This window comes from Malaclemys terrapin, chromosome 17 (assembly GCF_027887155.1).
Source record: "Malaclemys terrapin pileata isolate rMalTer1 chromosome 17, rMalTer1.hap1, whole genome shotgun sequence".
Lineage (NCBI taxonomy): Eukaryota > Metazoa > Chordata > Testudines > Emydidae > Malaclemys > Malaclemys terrapin.
In genome coordinates this window covers 26,036,974-26,062,509 of record NC_071521.1, presented here as the reverse complement: position 1 = coordinate 26,062,509, position 25,536 = coordinate 26,036,974, and the positions used below count along the sequence as shown (strand labels likewise).

General features: G+C 51.3%; 1 protein-coding gene across 5 annotated transcripts in view; it reads right to left on the bottom strand.

The window, feature by feature from the left end:
- LRSAM1 (leucine rich repeat and sterile alpha motif containing 1) overlaps positions 1–25,536 on the bottom strand; it is a 62,690-nt gene that overhangs the window by 4,967 nt on the left and 32,187 nt on the right. For all 5 annotated transcript variants that reach the window (XM_054007583.1, XM_054007582.1, XM_054007585.1 and 2 more), the window contains exons 10-19: positions 19,932–20,062; positions 17,456–17,485; positions 12,879–13,001; positions 12,222–12,361; positions 10,661–10,705; positions 9,883–9,953; positions 8,499–8,598; positions 7,391–7,478; positions 6,616–6,690; positions 4,571–4,651 (exon numbers count right to left, since the gene is read on the bottom strand). In XM_054007583.1, the coding sequence (XP_053863558.1) occupies positions 4,571–4,651; positions 6,616–6,690; positions 7,391–7,478; positions 8,499–8,598; positions 9,883–9,953; positions 10,661–10,705; positions 12,222–12,361; positions 12,879–13,001; positions 17,456–17,485; positions 19,932–20,062 (884 nt within the window). The remainder of the gene's footprint in view (positions 1–4,570; positions 4,652–6,615; positions 6,691–7,390; positions 7,479–8,498; positions 8,599–9,882; positions 9,954–10,660; positions 10,706–12,221; positions 12,362–12,878; positions 13,002–17,455; positions 17,486–19,931; positions 20,063–25,536) is intronic.

Genomic DNA, 25,536 nt, shown 5'->3' with positions numbered 1-25,536 from the left:
TTGTCCATTACCCCAGTCCTGCCACACGCTGTGCAGAGTGACCAGACTCACTGAGGCAGCCCTTCATCCATAATCCACCCGCACACTCCAGCTGGTGACTCTGCCTCGATCTATAGCAACAGGAACAACTGTATTCCCCTTCCTTATCTGCAGCAAGGCCACAGAGGCTGAGCTCTGCAAACCTGCCAGGTACCCAGGTGGATGGGGACGGGCCTAGGCAACAGCATCTCCATGGCCTTGGAGATGGTTGGACTCCTCGAGATCTCATGAATATCAGATCGAATCAGGCCCCATGGCAGGGGGCTTGTTTGGTTTGATGGAGCTGTATGTCACGGGGCTGGGATTTGATCTTCATTCTATTGTATGCTGCCCTGAGCTTGGGGCTGTGGGGGAGGGGAGGATGCTGTAGAGGTGCAGTCCTCATTGTAAACCATTGTCATCAAGGACAGTGATGACAGCAGAACAGCTGGAATACCCCTGGGACATTACAAATCACAGCGCCTCTCGTTGGTCACGACAGGGGTGCAGCTGCAGAGGTTTATCCCACTTAGCTCTGTGTTAGTTTGGTGAAACCAAAAGAACACTGGATCTGGAAATTTTAGATGGCTGGGACCAAGGTGCCAGCAACATTATTTGGAGCCAAGCCCCCAGAAGAGGCCTGGGGAGCAGACAGACGCTCTCATCAAGCATGGCCTTGACAGGGCTAAGACACATTGCTGGCAGGAATTTCCTCTGACAGGAACAGGGGCGGGTTCTGGTCGCTGCTCTTGCGTAACTCTTGAGGGGGTTATGTCTCAGCAGAGGATTTAATGACAGAGCCCCCTAACCCTGGGTGGTGCAGCAGGAGTCTGCAGACAAAATGTGGGCAGCAGCTTCCATGAACGTGGTGAGTGTCTGAGGTCTGTGAAATACCCGCTGACTTCCTCTCTGTCCCAAAGGAAGGCTACTAGGCATGGGACACCAGCCACACAACCCCTCTGTCTTGTGCTGATCTCATTTGGAGAAGACATTTCCCTCGACACAGAACTGTTGTATTCATGTTTGTTTGTAACTGTTGATTTCTTTCATTTCCACAGAGACACAGATCCAGGCACATGGATTCTGTGAGCAAGAAAGGGCTGGTTTGGAGCACAGAACTGATCAGCTTCCCTGAAGGTCATAAGACAACTACCCTGGAGAGAGCCACTGGAAAGCTCTGCTGGAAACATACCTCTGTGAGCAATCCGCTCCCGTCCCCGCCATGCTGTCCCACTACCCTGGAGAGAGCCCCTGGAAAGCTCTGCTGGAAACATACCTCTGTGAGCAATCCACTCCCGTCCCCGCCATGCTGTCCCACTCCAAGCGGTTTGAGCCTCTCCCCTTTGCTCAGCGGACAGGGTAAGTAATAGCTCTGGAGCTTTAGCCACTGATGCATGGCTCAGAAGCAGCAGCTTAGCTCTCACATGACAAATACAGCCTGGTGCTCCCCTCCCCGCATGGCCAGCTTTCCTTGGCCAGTTATTCAGGCCTTCTCTTAGATTCCTCACAGCCCCCAGGCATGCCCAATGTACCCACTTCACGGAGGCCCCGCCGGGGAGAACATTCAAACGCAGTACCGATTCAGGAGGTTAGCCCCCTGGAGCACATGTGGCTGGAGTGCAACCACAGAGGTCTCCAATGCTGCTCTCCAGCTACCCTGGTTGGTTGTGGCCTGCACAGACTGCAGCTCGCACCAGCTGGAAGGGTGCTCAGGCCAGTCACTGTATAATGGGACCTAGCGTCTCTTCAGGCAGCACTTTGATACCAAAGAGGGTGGCAGCTGCAGTCTGCTCCACTTGATGCTTATCTAGTGCAACGCTTGGGCTTCAGGTGAGTTCCTGCTGCACCCCATTTTGGGCATTGATCCTGCATTAAGGGTTCAAGACAATGCATGAAACTACTGTAGAATCATAGAATATCAGGGTTGGAAGGGACCTCAGGAGGTCACCTAGTCCAACCCCCTGCTCAAAGCAGGACCAATTCCCAACTAAATCATCCCAGCCAGGGCTTTGACATTAAAAACCTCTAAGGAAGGAGATTCCACCATCTCCCTAGGTAACCCATTCCAGTGCTTCACCACCCTCCTAGTGAAAAGTTTTTCCTAATATCCAACCTAAACCTCCCGCACTGAAACTTGAGACCATTACTCCTTGTTCTGTCCTCTGGTACCACTGAGAACAGTCTAGATCCATCCTCTTTGGAATTCCCATTCAGGTAGTTGAAAGCAGATATCAAATCCCCCCTCATTCTTCTCTTCTGCAGACTAAACGATCCCAGTTTCCTCAGCCTCTCCTCATAAGTCATGTGCTCCAGCCCCCTAATAATTTTTGTTGCCCTTCGCTGGACTCTTTCCAATTTTTCCACGCCCTTCTTGTAGTGTGGGGCCCAAAACTGGACACAGTACTCCAGATGAGGCCTCACCAATGTCGAATAGAGGGGAATGATCACGTCCCTCGATCTGCTGGCAATGCCCCTACTTATACAGCACAAAATGCCATTGGCCTTCTTGGCAACAAGGGCACACTGTCGACTCATATCCAGCTTCTCGTCCATTGTAATCCCTAGGTCCTTTTCTGCAGAACTGCTGCTTAGCCATTCGGTCCCTAATCTGTAGCAGTGCATGGGATTCTTCCGTCCTAAGTGCAGGACTCTGCACTTGTCTTTGTTGAACCTCATCAAGTTTCTTTTGGCCCAATCTTCTAATTTATCTAGGTCCCTCTGTATCCTATCCCTACCCTCTAGCGTATCTACCACTCCTCCCAGTTTACTGTCATCTGCAAACTTGCTGAGAGTGCAGTCCACGGCATCCTCCAAATCATGAATGAAGATATTGAACAAAACCAGCACCAGGACCAACCCTTGGGGCACTCCGCTTGATACCGGCTGCCAACTAGACATGGAGCCATTGATCGCTACCCGTTGAGCCCGATAATCTAGCCAGCTTTCTATCCACCTTATAGTCCATTCATCCAGCCCATACTTCTTTAACTTGCTGGCAAGAATACTGTGGGAGATCGTATCAAAAGCTTTGCTAAAGTCTAGGAATAACACATCCACTGCTTTCCCCTCATCCACAGAGCCAGTTATCTCCTCATAGAAGGCAATTAGGTTAGTCAGGCATGACTTGCCCTTGGTGAATCCATGCTGATTGTGCTATGGGCTTGTTTATAACCACGCTGGCTAATGGGTTACCAGGGGGAATGTGGCTCAGTTGTAGTTTCTAAGCGGTCGGTGCTGAGAGTAGCTGACAATTAGGGTAAAGACACCATTCCTGACACTTTACCGACATCCCTGGCACTGCCAGAGTTTGCCTATACCCCAGTCCCGTCTCATTCGCTTGACCACAGGACTTCTCACTCTTTCCCCTTGTAGCCGCTACTTTGCAACTAGCTGTGCCATGATCCTTGGGCTGTGTATCAGGTGCGTAGGGATGTGCCCAGCTCTTAACAATCTACAGTGAGCTATCTGGCAGCCTCCCAGAAGAGAGGAAATTCTGACTGGCTTGCTTCCCCAGGTATAATGAGCCTGGAGGGTTCCCTGCCACCAGAGGTCAGTTATTGGGATGTTTTATGACTAATAGTATTTACAGTCACACACACTGAGTAAGTGGCAATCGAATCTCATGCTTCAGGGTGCCAACTGATCAGTGCAGGGTGTACTAAGCAAACTATATTCCTTTGACACATCAGCTATTGGTTACAGATACCAGACTTACTGGATCAGTGACCTGAACTGGCAAATTACCCTGTGGGGTAATTCACATAGGCTAGGTCTACACTACCCGCCTGAATCGGCGGGTAGAAATCGACCTCTCGGGGATTGATTTATCGCATCTCGTTGGGACGCGACAATCGATCCCCGAATCGACGCTCTTACTCCACCAGCAGAGGTGGGAGTAAGCGCCATCGACGGGAAGCCGCAGAGGTCGATTTTGCCGCCGTCCCTACAGCGGGGTAAGTCGGCTGCGATACGTCGAATTCAGCTATGCTATTCGCGTAGTTGAATTTGCGTATCTTAAATCGACTACCCCTGTAGTGAAGACCTGCCCGTAGCAAGACAATTCCTGCAAAGGCACATGAAAGAAAACTAAAGCTAAGCTGCTTTAACCCAACTTGAGCTCAATACAGCTGGATGAATACTGCCCTTGGGATGGGAGGCTGGCTGGCAGAGGGGATGCTGTGATGACCTTGGAGACATGGCTTAGAAAGGAGGACAAGAGAGGTGTGGGTCATTTTGGCAGATATTTAAACAAATTAAAATAAAAAAAAACAATGCAAGAAAACATGAGATGCTTGGAAGATGTGTGCTAGGAGATGCTCCTGCCCTGCCCAATGAGCCTGCTTCTGCCAAGTTTTCAAACTGAAAGATCTCCAGGAGCAGCAGCAACGTTTGCAGAAAGCAGCAGGAGAGGGGGAATTTGGGGAACATCCCCTTCTGACTAAGCATGAAACCACCTAGAAACTGCAAAGAGCACAGGAAGTGAGCAGAGCTTCTGAGACCCCAGAGCAAAGGTACAGGGTAGGAGAGGGGGCAGCCCCGGAGCCCTACATACCTGCAGTGTCTCTGTGTCCAGTTCTTGCCTCTTTAACTCCAGCTGTGTCAGCTGCAATAACTCTGTTTCTATTAACTTAATCTAAACAGAAGATGAAAGAGTTTTTTACTGACATTTGAAATGACTTTTATTTAGCTGCTTTAGCGCTGGCCTTAACTGCACAGCTGCCCTTGGGGAGACAGGGGGCTGGACTGCGCTTTGGGAAGCCTGTCCTCTCCCTTTGTTCTGTCAATTCTCCAGGGCCAAGTAAACAACCCACAAGCTGCCTTGCACTGCACTGCCTGCATGACTGCGCTGCCAGCTACTCATGCTTAGTCTCTTGCCTGATGCTAACTAGCTGTGTTCCATCCCCACACAACAGAACGCGCTTTATGTGCCTGTCTCTAAGCACCTTCTATCCTATGGCCCTGAAGTGCTTTGCAGTCAGTTGGCTCATTCAAGCCTCTCAGCCAGCCTGGAAAGTAGGGACACATTAACTCTGTGTTAATGCAGCTCCTTAGATTGTAAGCTCCGTGGGGCAGGGCCCACCTCTTTGCTAGGTGTTTGTCACCTCTTTGCTAGGTGTTTGTACTGGGCACGCAACATTTGGCTTCTAGGTGCTACTACAATACAAATAACAGATACTATTGATGGGGAAACTGAGGCACAGAGAGGCAAAGTGACTTGTCCACAATCCCACAGCAAATAAGTAGCAAAGCCAAGAACAGAGCCCAGATCGCTTGTCACTCAGGCTTGTACTTGAACCATTTTTTTTTTAAAATGGAAATATACCTATCTCATAGAGCTAGAACGGACCCTGAAAGGTCATCAAGTCCAGCCCCCTGCCTTCACTAGCAGGGCCAAGTACTGATTTTGCCCCAGATGCCTAAGTGGCCCCCTCCAGGATTGAACTCACAACCCTGGGTTTATCAGGCCAATGCTCAAACCACTGAGCTATCCCACCCTATTTTATCTACTGCCATACATCCCACGACCATCCAGGAAGAACACCCTTGGCATGCAGCTGACTGCTCCAGGGGCATCCTAACACTGCATTAGGTGCACAGCATGCCAATGGAATGCAGGGGAAGTGAAGGCCCAGGAGCGAAGCGTTTAACAGAGAGGAGCCCAGCAGTGAGGCCTGAGGGCCAGACATAACCCAAAGACGCCCTAGGACTGTAGACCAGGGATAAGTAGACTGATCATCCACAAGGTTTCTTGTTGCTGGTGAACTCCAGTGACGGTACCTTGCAAGGAAGGTACAAGTTCAAGCAAAAAGCACATTTGTGTGATCTGATCACTGGCGAGGCCTGTGGGCTTCCCACAAGCTACAAAGACTGGCCCTGTTTAGCTTGTTATAGCAAAGCAAAGCCGTTCAACTTCTCCTCCCCATCTTCTACACCGAGCTCCTTTCCTAGGGTCAGAAAGGGGAAAGCCTGGAGCACTTCGCTGAGAAACTGGCCAGGTCCTCTCTGTCGCTTAACCAGAGGGGCATCCTGGTGCCGTGCTCCCCAGAACTGTCTCCACCACCCACCCCCAGTAACATGCTTCATCTTTAACAAAATGGAGATCAAACAGCAGGTTGGCAACAGAAACAAATAATAATGAGCTCATGCCGCAATGTGCAAGTCTAATGGTCTGGATGGAGATGCAATGGATTCTTATGGAGACAGCAGCCCCGCTCACTATGCAGCCTGTCACATGGCGGAGGCCTGGCTCCCTCTGGCTCATCCCTAGAAGCCAGTGCAGGATTGCTCTCTATAACCCATTCTCACGTGCTTTGGCTAGTTGAGTTTCAGATGACTCAAGTAATGGGGATTCCACCATTTCCCTTGGATCTATTAGACCTCACCGTCACTCCTCCATGGTGGAGAGAAGTGTTGTTAAATCAAATCAGTGCTGCCTGACATTTTGTGTTACACAGCCCTACAGAGACAGAAGGGTCCTTGGTTTTCCTCAGACCCTGCTCTACATATGCAGCACTGCAACTTTCCTTGCAATGGTCTCACCATTCAGATGAACAAGCTGAATCTTTGGTTGCTTCTGCTCTGCCAGTGCCAACTCACCTGGTTCCTGATCTGCCGGTGCAAGAGATCCTTCTTCACCTGAAGGGCTTCAAAGGCCGCTTTCTGCATTTCACTCTATGAAACATTACATTCTGCTTAACCCAGGAACAAGGCCCAATCATGGGGACGCAAACACACCAGCAACCCTCAGTACACTGAAATGATCTGATTTACAAACACTTCCCTGGTGCTCACCCCTGCAGAATTTGGGTGCCTCCTCACAATCCCAAGAAAGAAAACACAATTGCCCCATTTTACAGTTGGTAAACTGAGGCACGGATAAATTAAGGCCAAACATTTTCAAAGCAGGTGTTAACAGCTGGGGGCTGATTTTCCAAATGCTATCAGCAATCTGCAATCAGGGAGAGCTGAGGGGGCTTAGCACCTCTGAAAGTCAGGCCCATAGCATCTTCCCTGGGCACCCAGAGTTAGTGGTTGCCTTGAAAACATTGGCCTGTGACTCGCTCTAGGTCACCCAGCCCCAAAACCATGTCTCCTGCCTCAGTCACCTGACTGTCTTTGCTTCCCATGATCTTCATCACCTGCCCTCCTCTCACAGATGCCTCAAAGCTTCCTCCTGGCTCTTTGGATAGAGAACAAGTCATTACATAGCTTCCCTTTAGCCACTGCAACCAATTATCCAGATTGCCAGAGATTTCTGCACCTAACTAACTATTTTTAACAAGGCTTTAGAGCAGCCAATGTGCTTGTCATGCCAGCTCTATTCCCCACCCCCATTACAGCATGCACTTAGCTTCCCTGGTCACAAGCCTACCTCTTCCAGGATCTGACTTGTGGCCTTGTTCTGATCCAGCTGTTGCCAAGCCAGGATTTGTTGGAACTTCTGATCCATCTCTGCCAGGCTGCAAGAGATACATAACCAGGGGATTTCTACAGGGTCTCAGACTGCAATGCAAATAAGAGGTCAAGCTGGCCATGGAAATGAACTCAGAGAAATCCAAGAATGGGGACTTCCTAAAACAGGAGAGTTTATTACTGAGCATGGGTGGACAGCCAGAGCTCTCATACTGTGCCATTCATGGGACTATTTATACAAAGTCTATTTATAAAAGTCTATACAAAGTCTATACAAAGACTATTTATCTAACCTGCAGTTGGCAGGTGTGTAAACTCCTTCCCACCAACCAACCCCGGCTGATAAATGAAACAAAAGCAGAGGCATAACTTACTGGTGCACCTGCTGTGAGTGACTCAGTGTCCATGCCCGACAGCTTATAAAACATCAAAGTGTGGGGATCATATTCCCCGGATGTAAAGTGTGGCCTCTGCTCCAAGAGGGGACTTTGTATAAATAGTCCCATGAAGTGCATTGCCTCAGTGATCGCAGAGGAAATTGTCTCAGTTCTTAAGTAAAAAGACATCCCAGTGGGTTATTTGTACTGTCACTGTCAGAGCAGAACTGCGCTGTAAGTGCAACTGATTGACGATCAATGAGAGAACTGCTCTGGCTGCTTTCAAGGGATAAGAACCAACATTCTCATGCTTTTCCTCTCCCCAAAGTGCCCCATGGATTCCAGGCCACGCAGAGGCCCCCCAAAGAGCATTGTGCGACTGCATGGCAGTGAAAGTGACTAATCAAAAATGAAATGACTGGTTTCATTATACCGTTCTTTCAGTTCTTACTAATCCAGAGCATTATTAACACTCATATTCCTCGTGTTTAAATGTAAGAGCTCTATCTTGGTGGACCCTTTTGTTCTTCAATTTTTAGTGCTGCTGTGTGCTGTTAAATAGCTGTTGTGCTCCACTCCAGAAATGGCTGCAGAGATCCCTGAGTGTATGTCTCAGAATTGTGCTGGGGCCCTTTGGAGTGAAAGGGGTTCTATAAGATTGCTACCAGTCACACTGCTCTCTCTAGGTACCTGGAGCAGGCCTGGTTGACGAGGTCTTGCCTTCGAGATTCGGAGGTCATGTGGATGAGCTTGTTCTTGTAGCTCTCCGCCAGCATTTGTTGCATGGCAGCTGGGAGACACGAAGAGGAGTGATTAGTGCTAGAAGCAGGTTAACTCTGTGTCCAGCATCGTTCCTGCTCCCCACTCAGCTACAAGAACATGCTAAAATTGGGGTCCCCCCTCCAATTTTTATTCCATTCCTGTTTCCATGTAAAGCTGCACCCTCCCAATGGGCAACCACTAATCAGGGCTTGATGAGAGGCCAGCCAGGAGAGTGCCCTGTGGAGTCTGCTCTACACAGACAACGCTCAGCCTCTGCAGGGCACCACCCCAGTTTCAGCTCCCCAGCAGCTGCTTGCAGGAGCAGAGTCACAAACTAGTGGTCTCACTGGGCTGCAGGTCTGATCTCCCCGCTGCAGCCTGGGGCCTCCACCCAGCTGCTGAAGGAGAGAGAACTAGAGAGATGGGTGAAAACTTTGCCATCCCACCAAGGCAGGTTTAAGTCACTGCTTTGAGGTTTGAAATACCCACGAATAGGGGCTGAGGCAGGAGACTGGCTCGGAGGTAGCTTTAGCTGTCTCTGTCGCAGCAAGGCACACGCTTGCTCCTGCACACACACATTTTAATCCCAGCAGCAAGTGCCGGCAGCACAGGTGAGACGTGTGTCTCTGTGTAACGAGCGCACACACTGGGCTGCTTTCCAAACTTCAAAATCAGTTTCTTCCTGCTCCTATACGGCACAGCAGGATCCAGGCAGCACCCCCAAACCCCACCCCCCCAGGTACAGTATTTACCCGTGGTAACTTTTATGCAGGCCTGAGCCCTGCCTCATTCACCTGGCTGGTTGCCAGTTGTAGCTGGTTTGAATGTACAACGTGCTATGTGTGTGCTGGGGACTGATCCCTTGCCAGATCTCTCACTGCTCCAGCCATGGTAGTGGCCAGAGGGATGTGACTCCCCTGGGATTAGTGGTGCAGTGCAGGAGGGTAATGGATGAGCTGGCATCCAGGGACCCAGTGCTAGCTACACACCTGCTCACACCACTATTTCAGGCAAGCTATAGCAGTAAGAGTCATGTGTAGTGAGGAGCCACTCCTAGGAGGATATGGCCCTCCCTTTCCCGTTCCCCCAGAGAATATGGCCCTCACAGCCCCTACTCCCGATTCCCCTAGAGGATACGGCCCTCACAGCCCCCCCCCCACCGATCCCCCTGAGAATACGGCACTCTCAGCCTCCCCCCACCCCCCCAGAGAATACAGTCCTCTCAGCCCCCCTCCACCCCCCAGAGGATATGGCCATCTCAGCCCCCCGCATCCCCCAGATGACCACCACAACCCCCTTCCCTTGGACTTACAGGCCACTTCCCTTCTGCGTAGCTGCTCTGTCTCCTCCTGTGTTATTGCCATCAGCTGGTCCATCCTTATTCTAAGAAAGAAGCAGGTCCATTCAACCACTGCTTCTGCCAGAGCCACATTTCATCCTTGCCAGCCAGCCATGCCCTCTCCACCCTCCTCAAAGCTGCACCCTGGGCTTGAATGGCTGAGTGATTCCATCCGGTCACTCATCCGTGTGAGCGAGAGATGCCAGGAGGAGACCTGCAGAGGCTCAGGAATCTCCAGCCACAGACAGGACGCTGCCACGGGGGAGGGTGCCTATGTTGCTCCCAGCAGGGCCGAACCAGAGGGCATTGCCAGCAGGCTGGCTGCCTTTGGGAAAACCCAAGGGAGTAAGAAATAAGTGAAACAAAATAACTTCTATGAAACCTCTATTCCTCTCCCTAAACAGTGAGCCCCTCCTTTTGCTTCCTGTTCTCTGGGGTCCCCCCATATACACTCCCCCCCAGCCTCTAGAGTGCCAAGGACTCTGTATCTCTGCCTTGCTACCCACATCAATGGCACTGCATAAACAACAAGGATGGTGGTGATGGATGGCCCCAAAGCCATTCAAACCAGGCCAAGACCCAACAAACTCATTGTACACAGGCCACCCAATGGCTGCCAGATGCAAACAACTTTCTATCCCTGCTGACTTGAGCTTGATTCAGAATCATGGCCTAGAGGTGAACGAGTCCATCCCTCCATCCCAGCCGCTCGCCCTTGCCCAGAGGAGCCTATCCTAGGCAGGGCACTTACCTTTCGTTCTCCAGGGATTTCAAAATTTCTGAACTTTGTTTCTGCCTAGAAAAATAAAGCAGAAGGTTTTTATTGCAGAGCAGGGCACCCCTCTCCCCAAGGAGTGGAGTCCTCCCTGAGCAAGCCACAAGCCACTACCACCAGTCCACTGGCTTGACCACTGTCCCTGCCTCTGTGCTGGTGGAGCTGTCAGCTGCAGCCAGGGTGCAGTCCTGCTACATGGGGGCAGGAGCTATGTGAGCTCCCCCTCCCCCCTCAGGGCACAGGCATCAGTGGAAAAGGCAAGGGGCTGGGCGACACTACCTCTGGGTAGATCTTCCCATCCTCGCCCTCATGGGGGAGCCACTGGGAGGCCAACCCCATGATGGGAGGAGTGGGGGTGGAGCAGGATTCCTTCCTTGTACCTATTTTCCAAGGGCTTGGGCTAGGCGCTGGCCAGAGGATTTACCCCTTGGAGCATGGAGGAGCTTGGCAGCCTTCCTTACCGTTGGCAGCCTCATCATATAACTCCATACACCACACACACTAGCTGGTGTTCCCCCCTCGTGCAAAGCAAGAGGACACACAGTTCCTGGGATACAGCACCTCTGCAACATTTCCCTCCCCTCAGTATCTGGGCTCAGGTCAGCACCAATCTATCTGCAGCTCTGTGCCGAGCAGATTCAGGACAGGAATTCTGGGCTGAAAGTTTAGGTTTGTCCCCCGTTTGCCAAACACATGTGATCACGCCGCCTTCCAGTGGCCAGTCCCAGTGACAACTGCCTGTGGCTGATTTGCACCTAACAAATTTCAGAGTTCAGACTTGGGGCGGCAGGACCATTTTGGTCATTCAGTCGGACCTCCAAAAACCTCACTAAAGCCAGAGAAGAAGCAAAGACTAGCAGGGCTGGGAAGTGAAACCAAAGCTCAGGTCCCCGTGAGGTGTCTTAAGCCCAAGGCCAGCGCTCTGGGGACAAGGCATAGAGACACCATGTAACTGTGTCCACACTAGAGGCTTATATCCATAGAAAGTAGGACACCTTGGATGTATGGACAAGGCCTTAGGCACATTGGCTAGTTTTGCCCACAGTCTGTACCAGGAAGGCTGTGATAGAATGTGCCTCCAAACAAGGATTTGCAGCACGGAGGGTTTCCCTTGGGGTTGTTCTCCAGCCTCACCCCTGCCCGGCCACAGCACCACAGGGATTCACCCTCACTGCTATAATACTATATGGAGATATACCTATCTCATAGAACTGGAAGGGACCCTGAAAGGTCATCGAGTCTAGCCCCCTGCCTTCACTAGCAGGGCCAAGTACTGATTTTTCCCCAGATTCCCTAAGTGGCCCCCTCAAGGACTGAACTCTCAACCCTGGGTTTAGCAGGCCAATGCTCAAACCACTGAGCTATCCCTCCCCGCACCCCTTTCAGTCATTTCTGTGCTGCTTGGGGAGTGTGACTATGGAAAAACCTCAGCGAAATGGACAGGTCACAAGCAGCAGGTCAGCGCAAAATGGGACACAGAGAACTAAATGTGCAGAAGGGCAGCGCTGATGGCAAGGTGTCCAGGGAGGAGGCCAACCTCCGATTCTCCTCCAGAAGCTTCTGAATTCGGCTGGCAATGCCCTGCTCCGTTTGCTTCAGTTGCTCCAGCAGCTTCAGGTGCTCTCCCTCCAGGTTGCGCTGATGCTTTGTCAAACCTTTCTCCAGCCTCACCTGCTCCTGTGGCAAGGGGAAAAGGGAAACTAGCCGAAGGGAGAAGTGACAACTCTGCTGAGCTGTGCCCACAGCCCGTGAGAATCGCTGAGGATGGTGTTTTATTACAAGGAGCTGAAAGGTTCCAAGAGGGTGGACAGGGAGCCTATCCAGAGCTTACACCGACACTGACAGCATCACATGAAAGCTAGAGACACTAGAGAGAGCATAGACATGCTAGGTCACCTCTAGGCCAGTGCAGGACTGTCCCTGCAGTCCCTGAAAGACCCTCTGGAGAATCAAAAGGAGAGGAGAAACTGGGAATAAAAATGACAGAGAGCTGAGAGGAGCCCTGTCAGTGCTGCCTCTGGGGGCCCCCTCTGCATGGGTGGGGCCCACATGTCGATACATGAAATGCCTGTTCTGAAAGGGAGCAGGTGGGCAAGGGTCAAGTCTGTCCAGAGCAGGACAGATGGACAGTCCTGATCAAATGTACTCCTCAGCCACAGGCCGGGTGCCAGAGCCTGGGCCCCAGCTGATGTACCTTCTTCACAGTCTGCAGAATCTCCTCCTTCTGACTGCTGCTCTGCTGAAGAAGCTGAGCATGCTCCCTCTGCCCCATGTCCAGGCGACGCTCGAAATCCAGCTTCTCCAGCATCTTCTCTTCCTGGCAGAGGAGCGAGAAGCAAAGTGAGGGTAGGGATCGGCAGCCTGCAGACTATGCCACTATTCAAACCAAGACCCAGGCTGATGAAAACAGTATCAGGGCAATGAGATCCCAACTGTACGTCTAGGCTAAACCAGCCAGGGAGCTGGAGTGCTCAACTAGAAAAATCCACTGAGGAATACACTAAGAAACTGCACCATCTACTCAGGACACTCCCTACATTAACACAGGAACAAATCAACATACCCTTAGAGCCCCCACCGGGGTTATTCTATCTACTACCCAAGATCCACAAACCTGGAAATCCTGGACGCCCCATCATCTCGGGCATTGGCACTCTCACTGAAGGACTGTCTGGATATGTGGACTCCCTACTCAGACCCTACGCCACCAGCACTCCCAGCTATCTCTGTGACACCACAGATTTCCTGAGAAAACTACAATGCATTGGTGACCTCCCAGAAAACACCATCCTAGCCACCATGGATGTACAGGCTCTCTACACAAACATCCCACACACAGATGGAATACAAGCTGTCAGGAACAGTATCCCTGATGATGACACAGCACAACTTGTTGCTGAGCTCTGTGACTTTATCCTCACGCACAATTATTTCAAATTTGGTGACAATATATACCTCCAGACCAGTGGCACCGCTATGGGCACCCGCATGGCCCCACAATATGCCAACGTTTTTATGGCTGACCTGGAACAACGCTTCCTCAGCTCTTGTCCACTCACGCCCCTTATCTACCTACGCTACATTGATGACATCTTCATCATCTGGACCCATAGGAAGGAGACCCTGAAAGAATTCCACCATGATTTCAATAGCTTCCACCCCACCATCAACCTCAGCCTGGACCAATCTACACGGGAGGTCCACTTCCTAGACACCACAGTATAAATAAGCGATGGCCACGTTAACACCACCCTAGACCGAAAACCCACCGACCGCTACGCCTACCTTCATGCCTCCAGCTTCCACCCCAGACACACCACACGATCCATCGTCTACAGCCAAGCGCTGAGGTACAACCACATCTGCTCCAACCCCTCAGACAGAGACCTACAAGATCTTCACCAAGCATTCTCAAAACTACGATACCCACACAAGGAAATAAAGAAACAAAATCAACAGAGCCAGACGTGTACCCAGAAGCCTCCTGCTACAAGATAGGCCCAAAAAAGAAACCAACAGAACTCCACTGGCCATCACCTACAGTCCTCAGCTTAAACCTCTCCAACGCATCATCAGTGATCTACAACCCATCCTGGACAATGATCCCTCACTTTCACAGACCTTGGGAGGCAGGCCAGTCCTCGCCCACAGACAACCCGCCAACCTTAAGCATATTCTCACCAGAAACCACGCACCGCACCATAACAACTCTAACTCAGGAACCAATCCATGCAACAAACCTCGATGCCAACTCTGCCCACATATCTACACCAGCAACACCATCACAGGACCTAACCAGATCAGCTACAACATCATCGGCTCATTCACTTGCACGTCCACCAATGTTATATATGCCATCATGTGCCAGCAATGCCCCTCTGCTATGTACATTGGCCAAACTGGACAGTCACTACGTAAGAGGATAAATGGACACGAGTCAGATATTAGGAATGGCAATATACAAAAACCTGTAGGAGAACACTTCAACCTCCCTGGCCACACAATAGCAGATGTTAAGGTAGCCATCTTACAGCAAAAAAACTTCAGGACCAAACTCCAAAGAGAAACTGCTGAGCTCCAGTTCATTTGCAAATTTGACACCATCAGATCAGGATTAAAAAAAGACTGTGAATGGCTATCCATCTACAGAAGCAGTTTCTCCTCCCTTGGTTGTTCACACCTCAACTGCTAGCAGAGCACCTCACCCTCCCTGATTGAACTAACCTCATTATCTCCACACTGATTTATACCTGCCTCTGGAGATTTCCATTACTTGCATCTGAAGAAGTGAGGTTCTTACCCACGAAAGCTTATGCTCCCAATACTTCTGTTAGTCTTAAAGGTGCCACAGGACCCTCTGTTGCTTTTTAGAAAAATCCAATGATTCCTACACAGGAATCCAAACAGCATCAAGATGAAACTGCTGTTCCAGCTGCCTTGCTATCGACATTTCAGCATGGTCAGAAAGTCATTTCACTCAGCGAGTTCACCCTCTCCCCCAGCCCCACAACATGCTGTATGGAAGAGAGAGATGCAGCAAGGTACTGTTTAGGGTTACCATATTTAAAAAATAAAAAAAGAGGACACTCCATGGGGCCCTGGCCCCGCCCCTTCCCCACTCCACCCCAACTCCGCCCATTTCCCGCCCATTCCCCAAAGTCCCCGCCCTAACTCCCCCTCCTCCCTCCCAGCCACGCGAAAAGGGCTGCCCAAGCACTACCGGCTTCACGGTTTGCCGGGCAGCCTCCAGACCCTGCGCCCCCGGCCGGCGCTTCCCCAGCACAGCTGGAGCCCGGGAGGGGAAGCGCCCAGCCGGGGGTGCAGGGTCTGGAGGCTGCCTGGCAAACCCGTGAAGCCGGTAGCGCTCGGGCTTCGGGCAGCCCCCTTGCCTCCGGACCCTGCGCCCCCGGCCGGGCACTTTCCCTCCCGGGCTCCAGCTGCTCTGATCCTCCCCTGACTCTTCGGCTCTGTTTAAGAGCCGAGCTGCCCGAGCCAGTGCTACCGGCTTCGGGCAGCCCCCTTGCCTCCGGACCCTCAGCCGCCAGAGCAGAACAGCTGGAGCCGGGGAGGAGAAGTGCCCAGCCAGCGGCTCGGGGTCCGGAGGCAAGGGGGCTGCCCGAAGCCGGCAGCTTGGCTCTTAAACAGAGCCGAAAGTCAGGGGAGGATCAGAGCAGCTGGAGCCTGGGAAGGGAAGTGCCCGGCCGGGGGCGCAGGGTCTGGAGGCTGCCCGGCAAACCATGAAGCCGGTAGCACTCGGGCTTCAGGCAGCCCCTATGCCTCCAGACCCTGCGCCCTCGGCCGGGCACTTCCCCTCCCAGGCTCCAGCTGCTGTGCTCCTCCCCTGACTCTTCGGCTCTGTTTAAGAGCCGAGCTGCCCGAGCGCTCCGGCAGCCCCCTTGCCTCTGGACCCCAGCCGCCGGCCGGGCACTTCTCCTCCCCGGCTCCAGCTGCTGTGCTCCTCCACTGACTCTTCGGCTCGGTTTAAGAGCCAAGCTGCCCGAGCCAGCGCTACGGGCTTCGGGCAGTCCCCTTGCCTCTGGACCCTGCGCCGCCGGAGCAGAGCAGCTGGAGCCCGGGAAGGAGAAGTGCCCGGCCGGCGGCTGGGGTCCGGAGGCACGGGGGCTTCCCGAAGCCGGTAGCGCTGGCTCGGGCAGCTTGGCTCTTAAACAGAGCCAAAGTCTGAGTCAGGGGAGGAGCAGAGCAGCCGCGGGAGAGGAAGTGCCCGGCCGGTATTTTTCCCGGACATGTTCGGCTTTTTGGCAATTCCCCCCGGACGGGAAAAACCGGACGTATGGTAACCCTAGTACTGTTAGGCTCTGGAAGGCCAGAGAAATCCCCAGGAACTTCAGAATGCCAGCGGAGAAGGCCGTCAGCAACAGAGTGAGCCAGTCAGAAAGTCTGAGCTGAGGGAGGGGGACTGGGTGACACACAGAGTGAGTGCAGAACATTCATGGTGTCGGCCTAGCAGCGAGGGCAGGAAATAAAGTGAGATGTCACTGGGAAAAATGCATCGGGGGAAAGAATCCCAGAGCCAGAGGCTCAATGAGAGGTGGAAGCCAGAAGAGCAGTAATGTCAGTCCTGGGGTGACAATTGACAGCAAATCAGCACTCTGGCTGCAGAAAAGATCACTGACATTTTAGCTGCATGTGCAAAGGAGTGGAGCAGCAACAAGGGCTCTCGCTACAGCTGCAGGTCTGGCTTGGAGGTGCACTGGAAGAGCTATATGGTAGGAGGGAGAGGGTCAGGAACAGCAGCTGCTGTGGGGCAGTACTGAGGTACCTCGGCAGAATGGGGCCCAGGGCTGGAGTAGCAGGAGGCTGTAGGTCAGGATGCGAGTGCTCTGGCACAGCTGAGTGTGGATACGTGTGGATCTAGCTAGGCACCAAAACTCCTGAAGCTTAGAGAGTCGAAAAGAAGTGATGAAAGGGTTGGGAGGGCTTCAGAAAGCATAAGCACTAGAAGCAGCCCTGCTTCTTCCACATGGAGATGGACACATGTTTAACCTGAACTGGGACTTCTCACGCAAATATATGCCACGGCTGCCAAAACAAACTGATCTGAAAGGAAAACAACTAGTCCGTGTCAGGCAATTCCTGCCTTCAGAGTCAGATGTGGAGTGTGTGTTCTGACGCCTCTCTCACTCAGAGAGCGGGGGGGTTGCAGAGCTCCGGGTTTCAAGGCATTCAGTGCTGGTTTGCTCAACTGGACAGAAAGAGAAATGAGCACATTCAGAACTCCCAGAAAAGGCTTCTACAGGGACTCTTCCTTACCTTCCTCTTCTCATAATCCAAGAATTTGTTCTGAAAAATAAATGAAATTGTTAAGAGAGAGGTATTTAAATCAGGGGAACCACATTCTCTAGGTAATGTTAGGGCACTCCGTTCCCTCTTCCTCGACTGAGGCTATGTCTACACTACCACTTAATCAGTATAACTTATGTCACTCAGGGGTGTGAATACTCTCCCCCTGAGTGGCATAGGTTATACTGATGTAAGTACCGGTATGGACAGCGCTATGTTGGCAGGAGAGCTTCTCCCACCAACACAGCTACTGCCACTTGTTGGAGGTGGCTTAATTATAGAGCGGCTACCCTGGAGATTTTACAGCGGCGCCACTGTAGACTCTCTAGGTAGACATGGCCTTGTCTACACTTGCTAGGTTGACATAGCTACAGTGTTTCACACTTGTGAACTCTGTAGCTATATCAACCTAACCCCTGGGGTAGATGCAGCTAGGTTAATGGCAGAATGCTTCTGTCCACCTAGCTACTGCCACTCGGGGGTGTGGATTACCTAGACAGAAATACCCTTCGTCGCTCTAGGAGGAAGCAGCATAGCTGCTGCTGTAGCGCAGACATGACCTGACAATCTGTTAAATCTGATCAAAGAGGAAATGGTTCGACCCACAGTCACTATTCTGAGAGCATGCTGCCCCTGCCCAGCCACACTTGGGAGAAGTGCCCGTCCCAGCCAGGTGCCACTGAGATTCAGAACCTGGTGGAAAGCAGCATGCTCTGGGGCCACTGAAGATTCAGGGCCAAGCCTGTAAGGGGTGCCTCAGTTCCCTCTACCAGTGCCCGGGGCCAGATTCTCTTCTCACACCGGTGTAAGTCAGGAATAACTCCATGTCCGTGAAAGGAGCCACACTTGGTGCAAAGGAGGAAATTCAGACTCTGAGTCCCAGAAGAACCCAACTCCACGGAAGAGGTGGGCAAGGGCTGTGAATATGCAGAGCTCCCCATTGATAAACCGGGATAAGGAGGCTCATCCCCCTTTGTAAAGAGACTGGCAATCTAAGGATGCAGATATACCATAGGGAAGCTTAGCATTATTGTTACATTTGTACAGCTTGCAGCCGAGCAGTCAGTTTGTCACTTTCGGGTTCTCATGCCCTAGGACAAGGCTGCAATGTCGGGATTGCAGATAGGGGAAATACAAATACAAACAAATCTCTTCATTATTACAAAAAAATAAACGAATACGAGGGTTTTACAGCTACCTACTTTCACGCAGTAGATTTCCCAGCTAAGCTCCCAGAGGGAACCTGTAACTGAAAAGATATCTAGCCCTACCCTAATAGCTAAAGCTGGTCCAATGAAAAAGCTCTTCTCCACACAGCCCTGTACAGGGCTGACCCTGCATGCCCCATACTACACCTCTACCCCGACATAACGCGACCCGATATAACACAAATTCTGATATAACGCGGTAAAGCAGCGCTCCAGGGGAGCGGGGCTGCGCACTCCGGTGGATCAAAGCAAGTTCGATATAACACGGTTTCACCTATAACACAATAAGATTTTTTGGCTCCCGAGGACAGCGTTATATTGAGGTAGAGGTGTATGTCTAGAAATCTGGGTCCTCAGTTTGCAGTACTGTGGCCCATCTAAAGCCAATGCCAATTAGTTACCATGGAAAGGTTTGAGATGTTAGAGACAGAAGCTGATGGGCCAGATTCTGCTCTCATGTAAATCTGTTGACCACGAGCAGTGATTCTGGATTTACACGGTGGTAAACTGGGCCTAATTAGGCACGTTGGCCTCAAATGAGAAGCAAGCAGCGGGGCATGCTGGTTTGTATACAGTACCCCAAGGGTTCAAATAAAACACAGTAGGGCTTACAGGAGAAGGATTCTTAACAGATCTCCCAGCACACTTGTCATGTGGCATCAGTAGCTAATCAGTATCAAACTGAGGTCTACAGAGGCTTACTCCACACTTCTTGGGTGGAGCTGCAGGACTTCCCATTCTAAAGCCTGACCTTTGAATGGGAAAGTCGCCTATATGGAGACTTAATGCTTCCATTGATGCCCCTTGGAGAAGACTCAGAATTTCCCAGTATTGCAATGCCAGGCCACACATCGCATTACACTCTGCGCGTCCCTCTAGCTATCCTGCCTCCTTGCTTTCAAGATGATGACCTAAAATGAAGGTAGTGCAGGAAAATACTAACATGAATATGTATAATGTGCACTGGAAGCCAGTTGCATAGAGCACTTTGAACACCCTGAGCAGCAGGGCTGTGGTGATGGAGCTGTGTTCCAGGGCATCAGGGCTCCGCCACCGACTCACTCCATGACCTGAGTGACTCCGTTTAGCCAAAGGATGTAAGGATGATGCTTCCATACCTCCCAGGCGTGAGAGATCCTGAGGCTTAGTGAGCTAAGGGCATGGAAATCCACAGATGGAAGGTGCTGCAGAAGTGCAAAGTGCCAGTATTCTGCTCTGTATGTGGCTGAGATCCTCACCTGCCACTCACTCTCTTCCTCCATGTATTTATGCACACGTCTGTCGACACCATCCACTGATGTTTCTCCTCCATCACTTTCCAGCACCGGAAGAAGATACTGGGAGGGAGGGCAGTATTTGATTCCCGACTCTGGAAGACACCAGACACTAGGCAAATCACACAACATGTGGGTCAGGGCTGGCCCAGGGAGACTCTGCTTCCAATCACGGTCTCTCACTCCCCACCCTGGTAGAGTGCCTGAAGGAGCTCGCTGATCCCTGGAGCCAGCTAGGAGCTGGCAATGGCAGGCTCTGAAGGAAATGCTGCAGCTTTGTTCTCACCTAGGAAGATGGCAGCTGTGATGAATGGTCTCAAGCACTGGGGTGGGAGGAGCATTAGTGTCCCCTTCTCCTCAGGGACAAACAAGGCTACTCAGAGTCACCAGACCCACTTCGACTGGGCTGCATGGGGATCAGCCGAGGGGGAGATTGCGCCCAGTTGGAATTACAGTAATTTTACAGTTCTGACTCTTGCCCTGATCGCTCTTATCGCAGGGAGTTCAGCTGAAAGTCTGACTCCATTTAGCACCCCCCATATTGGCTATATAGCTTACATACACAAGCAGCACTTCCTCCCTCGCCCTCTTCTCCCCTAGCAGGCTTAAATGTTTGTGTTTTAATACCAGTCCCTTGTCCTTCTCCCAGGGCCTCCAAGCCCTTTGTGAAATAAACCTGACATCCTCCCATGAGGAAGAGAAGTCACATTGTCCCCATTTTATGGATGAGAAACAGAAGATGCAGAGACCGTGTCTTGTCCACAGTCACACAGGCAGTAACACAGCCTGGAATAGCAATCCGGACTCCATGCACCTAGATCTCTCCTGGGCTCAGGACAGACCACTACAGAGTCCTTGGGCAGGTGTAAAAAGACAAAAGGGTTTTATCGAGCTGTCGCCCCTTTCAGGCGGGGCAATACCTGCAGCCACCTGCTTCTGCAACTGCAGGCGAGTCATCAGTAGCAAATCAGAACAGTCCTGCATCGGGCCCACCTTTCCCCGGGAAGGGTCTGGCAGCCAGCTGTCTTTCAAGCAGTCTGCAGCCCCAGTCAGGCGCCTCTTTCAGAGTGAGAGCCTATTGCAGGTGGAGTGGGGCAGGGCTGACTGAGCCCACAGCAGCTCATTACCCTTTCCTCGCCAGTGTGGGGTCAGCATATGCCATCCCATTCCCACGCCTATGCTTTAACCACAAGACCAACCTTGCCCCTTTCAGAAATTGGTCATTGTTAGGATATAGATATTCAGGCCTGTCTGTAAAGGCCTATACTTTAAGAATTTAGGTGTATTCTTATCATTTAGCTAGTTATAGAGGTATAAAAGAAAGAATCAAAATCACTTTCTGTATGTGTAAGAGCCTTCTCTCACTGTAACAGTCTGAGGCCTGGTTCTTAGGCTAAGACCTTCGGCTAAGCAGCAGAAGCAGCCATAAACTGGGAAATGTATGGTCACATCCTCACATTCCAAACTAGTCACATGGAAATAAGGTGCTATTGGGCTGTTAGGAATACAATCGTGTTCTGATTCCTATCACCTCCAGAGAAAGGGAAGAGCCTAGAAGATATAAAAGGAAACTTAGGTTGATAGTTTTCTGTCTGGTAAGATCTCACTTATCAATAGACACAGCTGGAAAACGCTTATGTCTGTGTAAGCAGAGTCAGGATGAGCTCTACCCTGACATCTGGTGGTGAATTATGGCGAGTGTGGAAAAGAACTCCAGGGGCTGATCTTGTTTGCATAGGCACACCCACTCGCCTGGCATGAAACCACAGCAACTCAAAGTGGTTACTTTGGCTGGTGTGGGATCCCCAGTTTCTCTGTTATTGGGGCAGGAAGAATAAAGCTTTGTTACCCTGATTCTGTGAATCAAGGCCAGTGGAACTGTTGTATGACAGAAGGACTGAGTGAGTCATTCACCATTACCTAAGTAGCATTTGCTTGTCAAGGGGCACGGGTTACAAAACCCAGTGAATTGAGAGAGGATGGGGACAGGTATTGGTACCTGGTGGTGTGGGTCCCTTTTGTGGGCCTGAAACACCAATTGCACCTCCTCTTCTCTCCACTGTTGAATGTCAGAGCTAACTTTGATTCCCTTAGGAGTCTAGTTACAGACTGCTGAGCTGAGTTCACTTTGGGCCCATAGTGTGCCAGCACTGGGGCTCCCCTACTACTAGCTGAAATCACTAAGAACTGAAATCACTAATTGCTGAAACCACAAAAGAGCTAAAGCTATTTAAGAGCTGAGATCACTGAGGCTGTGTTAACTAGTGGGGGAGCCTGAAGCTATTGCTAAGCTAACTTAGGGGAGGGGGGGGAGAGGAGTGGCTGGAGGAGCAGCAAGCAGAGCAGAGCAGAGCCTTGCGGGAGCGGCCCAAGGGACAGCTGAAGCGGAGCGGCTCACAGGTTGGTGAGCGGAGCGACGTGGCTCACAGGTCGGGGAGCAGAGCGGCTGCCAGAGCAGTTCAGGGGACGGCAGGAGTGGGACTGCAGGTGGAATGGAGCAGTTCGTGGTGAAGGCTGCGGTGGAACCCCACGGAGAAGCAGCCGGTTGGCCTCGGATCACATAAGGTGCCCCTTAACACCCTGCTCACCCCCCCCCCTTTGAACTCTGGGGCTGCACTGATCATGGACAGAGACTTTGGGGGGTTGTCGGACTTTTGGGATTCTTGGGTTGCTGGACCCAAGAGACTTTGGGATTGGTGGACTTTTGGGACTTTGGTGATTCTTGGGTCGCTGGTTTCAAGAACCAATGGGAGAGGACACGGCCCAATTTGCTGGGGTGGGTCTTCGCTCATGGTTTGGTCTAAGAACTCTAGTTCTGGTGTTTTTCCAATTTAATGCTGATGTTGTTTACCTCATGTTATTAAACATTTTCTGTTACACTCAGACTCCGTGCTTGCGAGAGGGGAAGTATTGCCTCTTAGAGGCGCCCAGGGGGTGGTATGTAATTGTCCCAGGTCACTGGGTGGGGGCTCGAGCCGGTTTTGCATTGTGTTATTGAAACGGAACCCCTAGATACAGAACCCGGCCCTTGTTGCTGCCAACTTAGATGGGCAGAAGGGTTACATCTGTATAGATGTAGTTGTGAAATCCTCCCTTCTGTATTGTTTTGTATGTTTATTTGCATGGTCTCTGTCTGGTTCTGTAATTGTTTCTGTCTGCTGTATAATTAATTTTGCTGGGTGTAAACTAATTAAGATAGTGGGATATAATTGGTTAGCTAATCATGTTATAATATGTTAGGATTGGTTAGGTAAATTTTAGTAGAATGATTGGTTAAGGTATAGCTAAAAATATTACTATATAAATTAGGAGCAAACAGGAAGTAAGTTGGGATTCGAAAATAAGGAAAAAGGAACTTGGATTTAAGCTTGCTGGAAGTTCACCCCAATAAACATTGAATTGTTTGCACCTTTGGACTTCGGGTATTGTTGCTCTCTGTTCATGCGAGAAGGACCAGGGAAGTGTGAGAGTGAAGGAATAAGCTCTCTAACATCTTGGTGCCACTGACTCCGATACGTTGCATCGGATAGGTGAGTGGCAGCCTGTAAGTCCCCCTCCCCAACAGTCCGCGCAGCTGCTTGGTGGGGGTATAGTGAACTCTCATGATGGTAGTTGCAGGTTCTGGCAAGCTGGGGTAACGGATTTTTTGACCAAATGGATAAGGAAGAATCAGGGCCCATACCAGGTGCAGGGACCCACCTGGGATGAGATTGAGAAGGAGATCCTGAAAAAACACTCTACCCAACACTGCCAGTGGACGTTGTAAGCCGGCGATCCACAGTTACAGCCCCTGCGAGAGAGGCTACCCGGGAGGAACTACAGGAGGAAGGAATAGTGGCCCCAGTTGCAGTTTTGGGAGACCCCAAGGGAAAGGAATGTAGGAAAAAGGGAATGGTATTACAAGGTTTGTGTGCTGGGATGGCATACTGGGTAAAAAGGGAAGCCGATCTCCTCCAACACATTAAGGATTTGGAGGGGATTGTGGATCAGCAACAGATTTTAACAGAAAAATCCATGTTAGCAGTAGAGGTAGTGGATTTGAAGGCACGGGATGCTGCACGGACAGAGAAGTCTTGTGAGGCAATCCGGAGAGAGAGGGATGAACTGCTGGGGAGATTAGGAGACTTAGAGGAGGAATTGTATCAATGTAAACATGGGAGCAATGGACTTGGGGACCCCAGACCATCCGCCCCACTAATGGAGCTGAAGGAGACACCTCCACCACCCTATCCTGAAAAAACACTCTACCCAACACTGCCAGTGGACATTGTAAGCCGGCTATCCACAGTTACAGCCCCTGCGAGAGAGGCTACCCGGGAGGAACTACAGGAGGAAGGAATAGTGGCCCCAGTTGCAGGGTGGGGGGGATCATGCCCCACAAGTAGTAGAACAGGCCCCTTGTCCCTGAAGGACCAGGAGGCAGTACTGGGCTGTTTGGGAAAGGTACCCCGGGAGGATTGGGATCAGTTTGTGCTGTGGCTAGTGGAGGTGGGCAGGGAGATGTAGGGTCTAACTCGTGAGGACCAGGTGATCATATGGCGTAGTCTTTTGGGACGGGGCACCTTAGGAATCGATGTGGCAGGAGTGGCACACCCATTTCTAATCCCTGAACAGGTGGCAAAACAGTTGTTTGGGGTGTACTCTCATACCGTGGGGATGAATAAGATGAAGCGAATCCCTGGGGAAACAGGGCAGCATGGAGGTACTGCTAGAGGGAGGGGACCCTCCCCCACAGAAACAATATTCTATTCCTCGGGAGGCATTGGCAGAGGTGGGGGCAACTATTGGGGAATTGGAACAGAGGGGACTGATTAGAGCAGTTGCATCCCCTTGTAATGTTGCTGTGTGGCCAGTGAGAAACAGCACCTGGCGCCTCACTGTGGATTACAGGGCACTAAATGCTCTGGCCAATTCACCAGCCTCAGTAGTGGCAGCGTACCCTGAAATGCTAGCCCGCATTGGACCAATTCCGAATTTTCACGGTGTTGGACATAGCGAATAGGTTTTGGTCTCTGCCACTAGCTACCTCGTGTCAGTATAAAACTGCATTCACATGGGAGGGCAGACAATTCTGCTGGACAGTCCTACCCCAGGGATATCGAGACTCCCCTGCAATTTTTCCACAGATACATGAGACAGGCTCTGAAGGGGGTGGATTCAGCAAGGTGCATACAATATGTAGACGACCTGTTGCTAATGTCACCGACAGAAGAGGAAGACAGGGAACTAACCGAGCAGGTCCTGCAAGCTTTGGCAAGAGCAGGGTTTGGAAGGTCAATGGGAAAAAGGCTCAGATGGGACAGACAAGAGTGACCTACTTAGAAGTGGAAGTGTCCCAGATGGGAAGGGAAATCGATAAGGGACGGGTGCAACTGATCCAGACCCTGCCACTGCCTACGGATGTTAAAAGCTTGCAAAGTTTTCTGGGTCTAACTGAATTTTGCAGGGATTTTGTGGCCAATTATGCAGAAATAGCCCAGCCTCTATTTGACCTAACCCAAGCCTCAACTTGGGAGTGGTCAGAAGAGTGTACTGAGGCAATGAGAGTACCAAAGGAAAACCTGGCCAG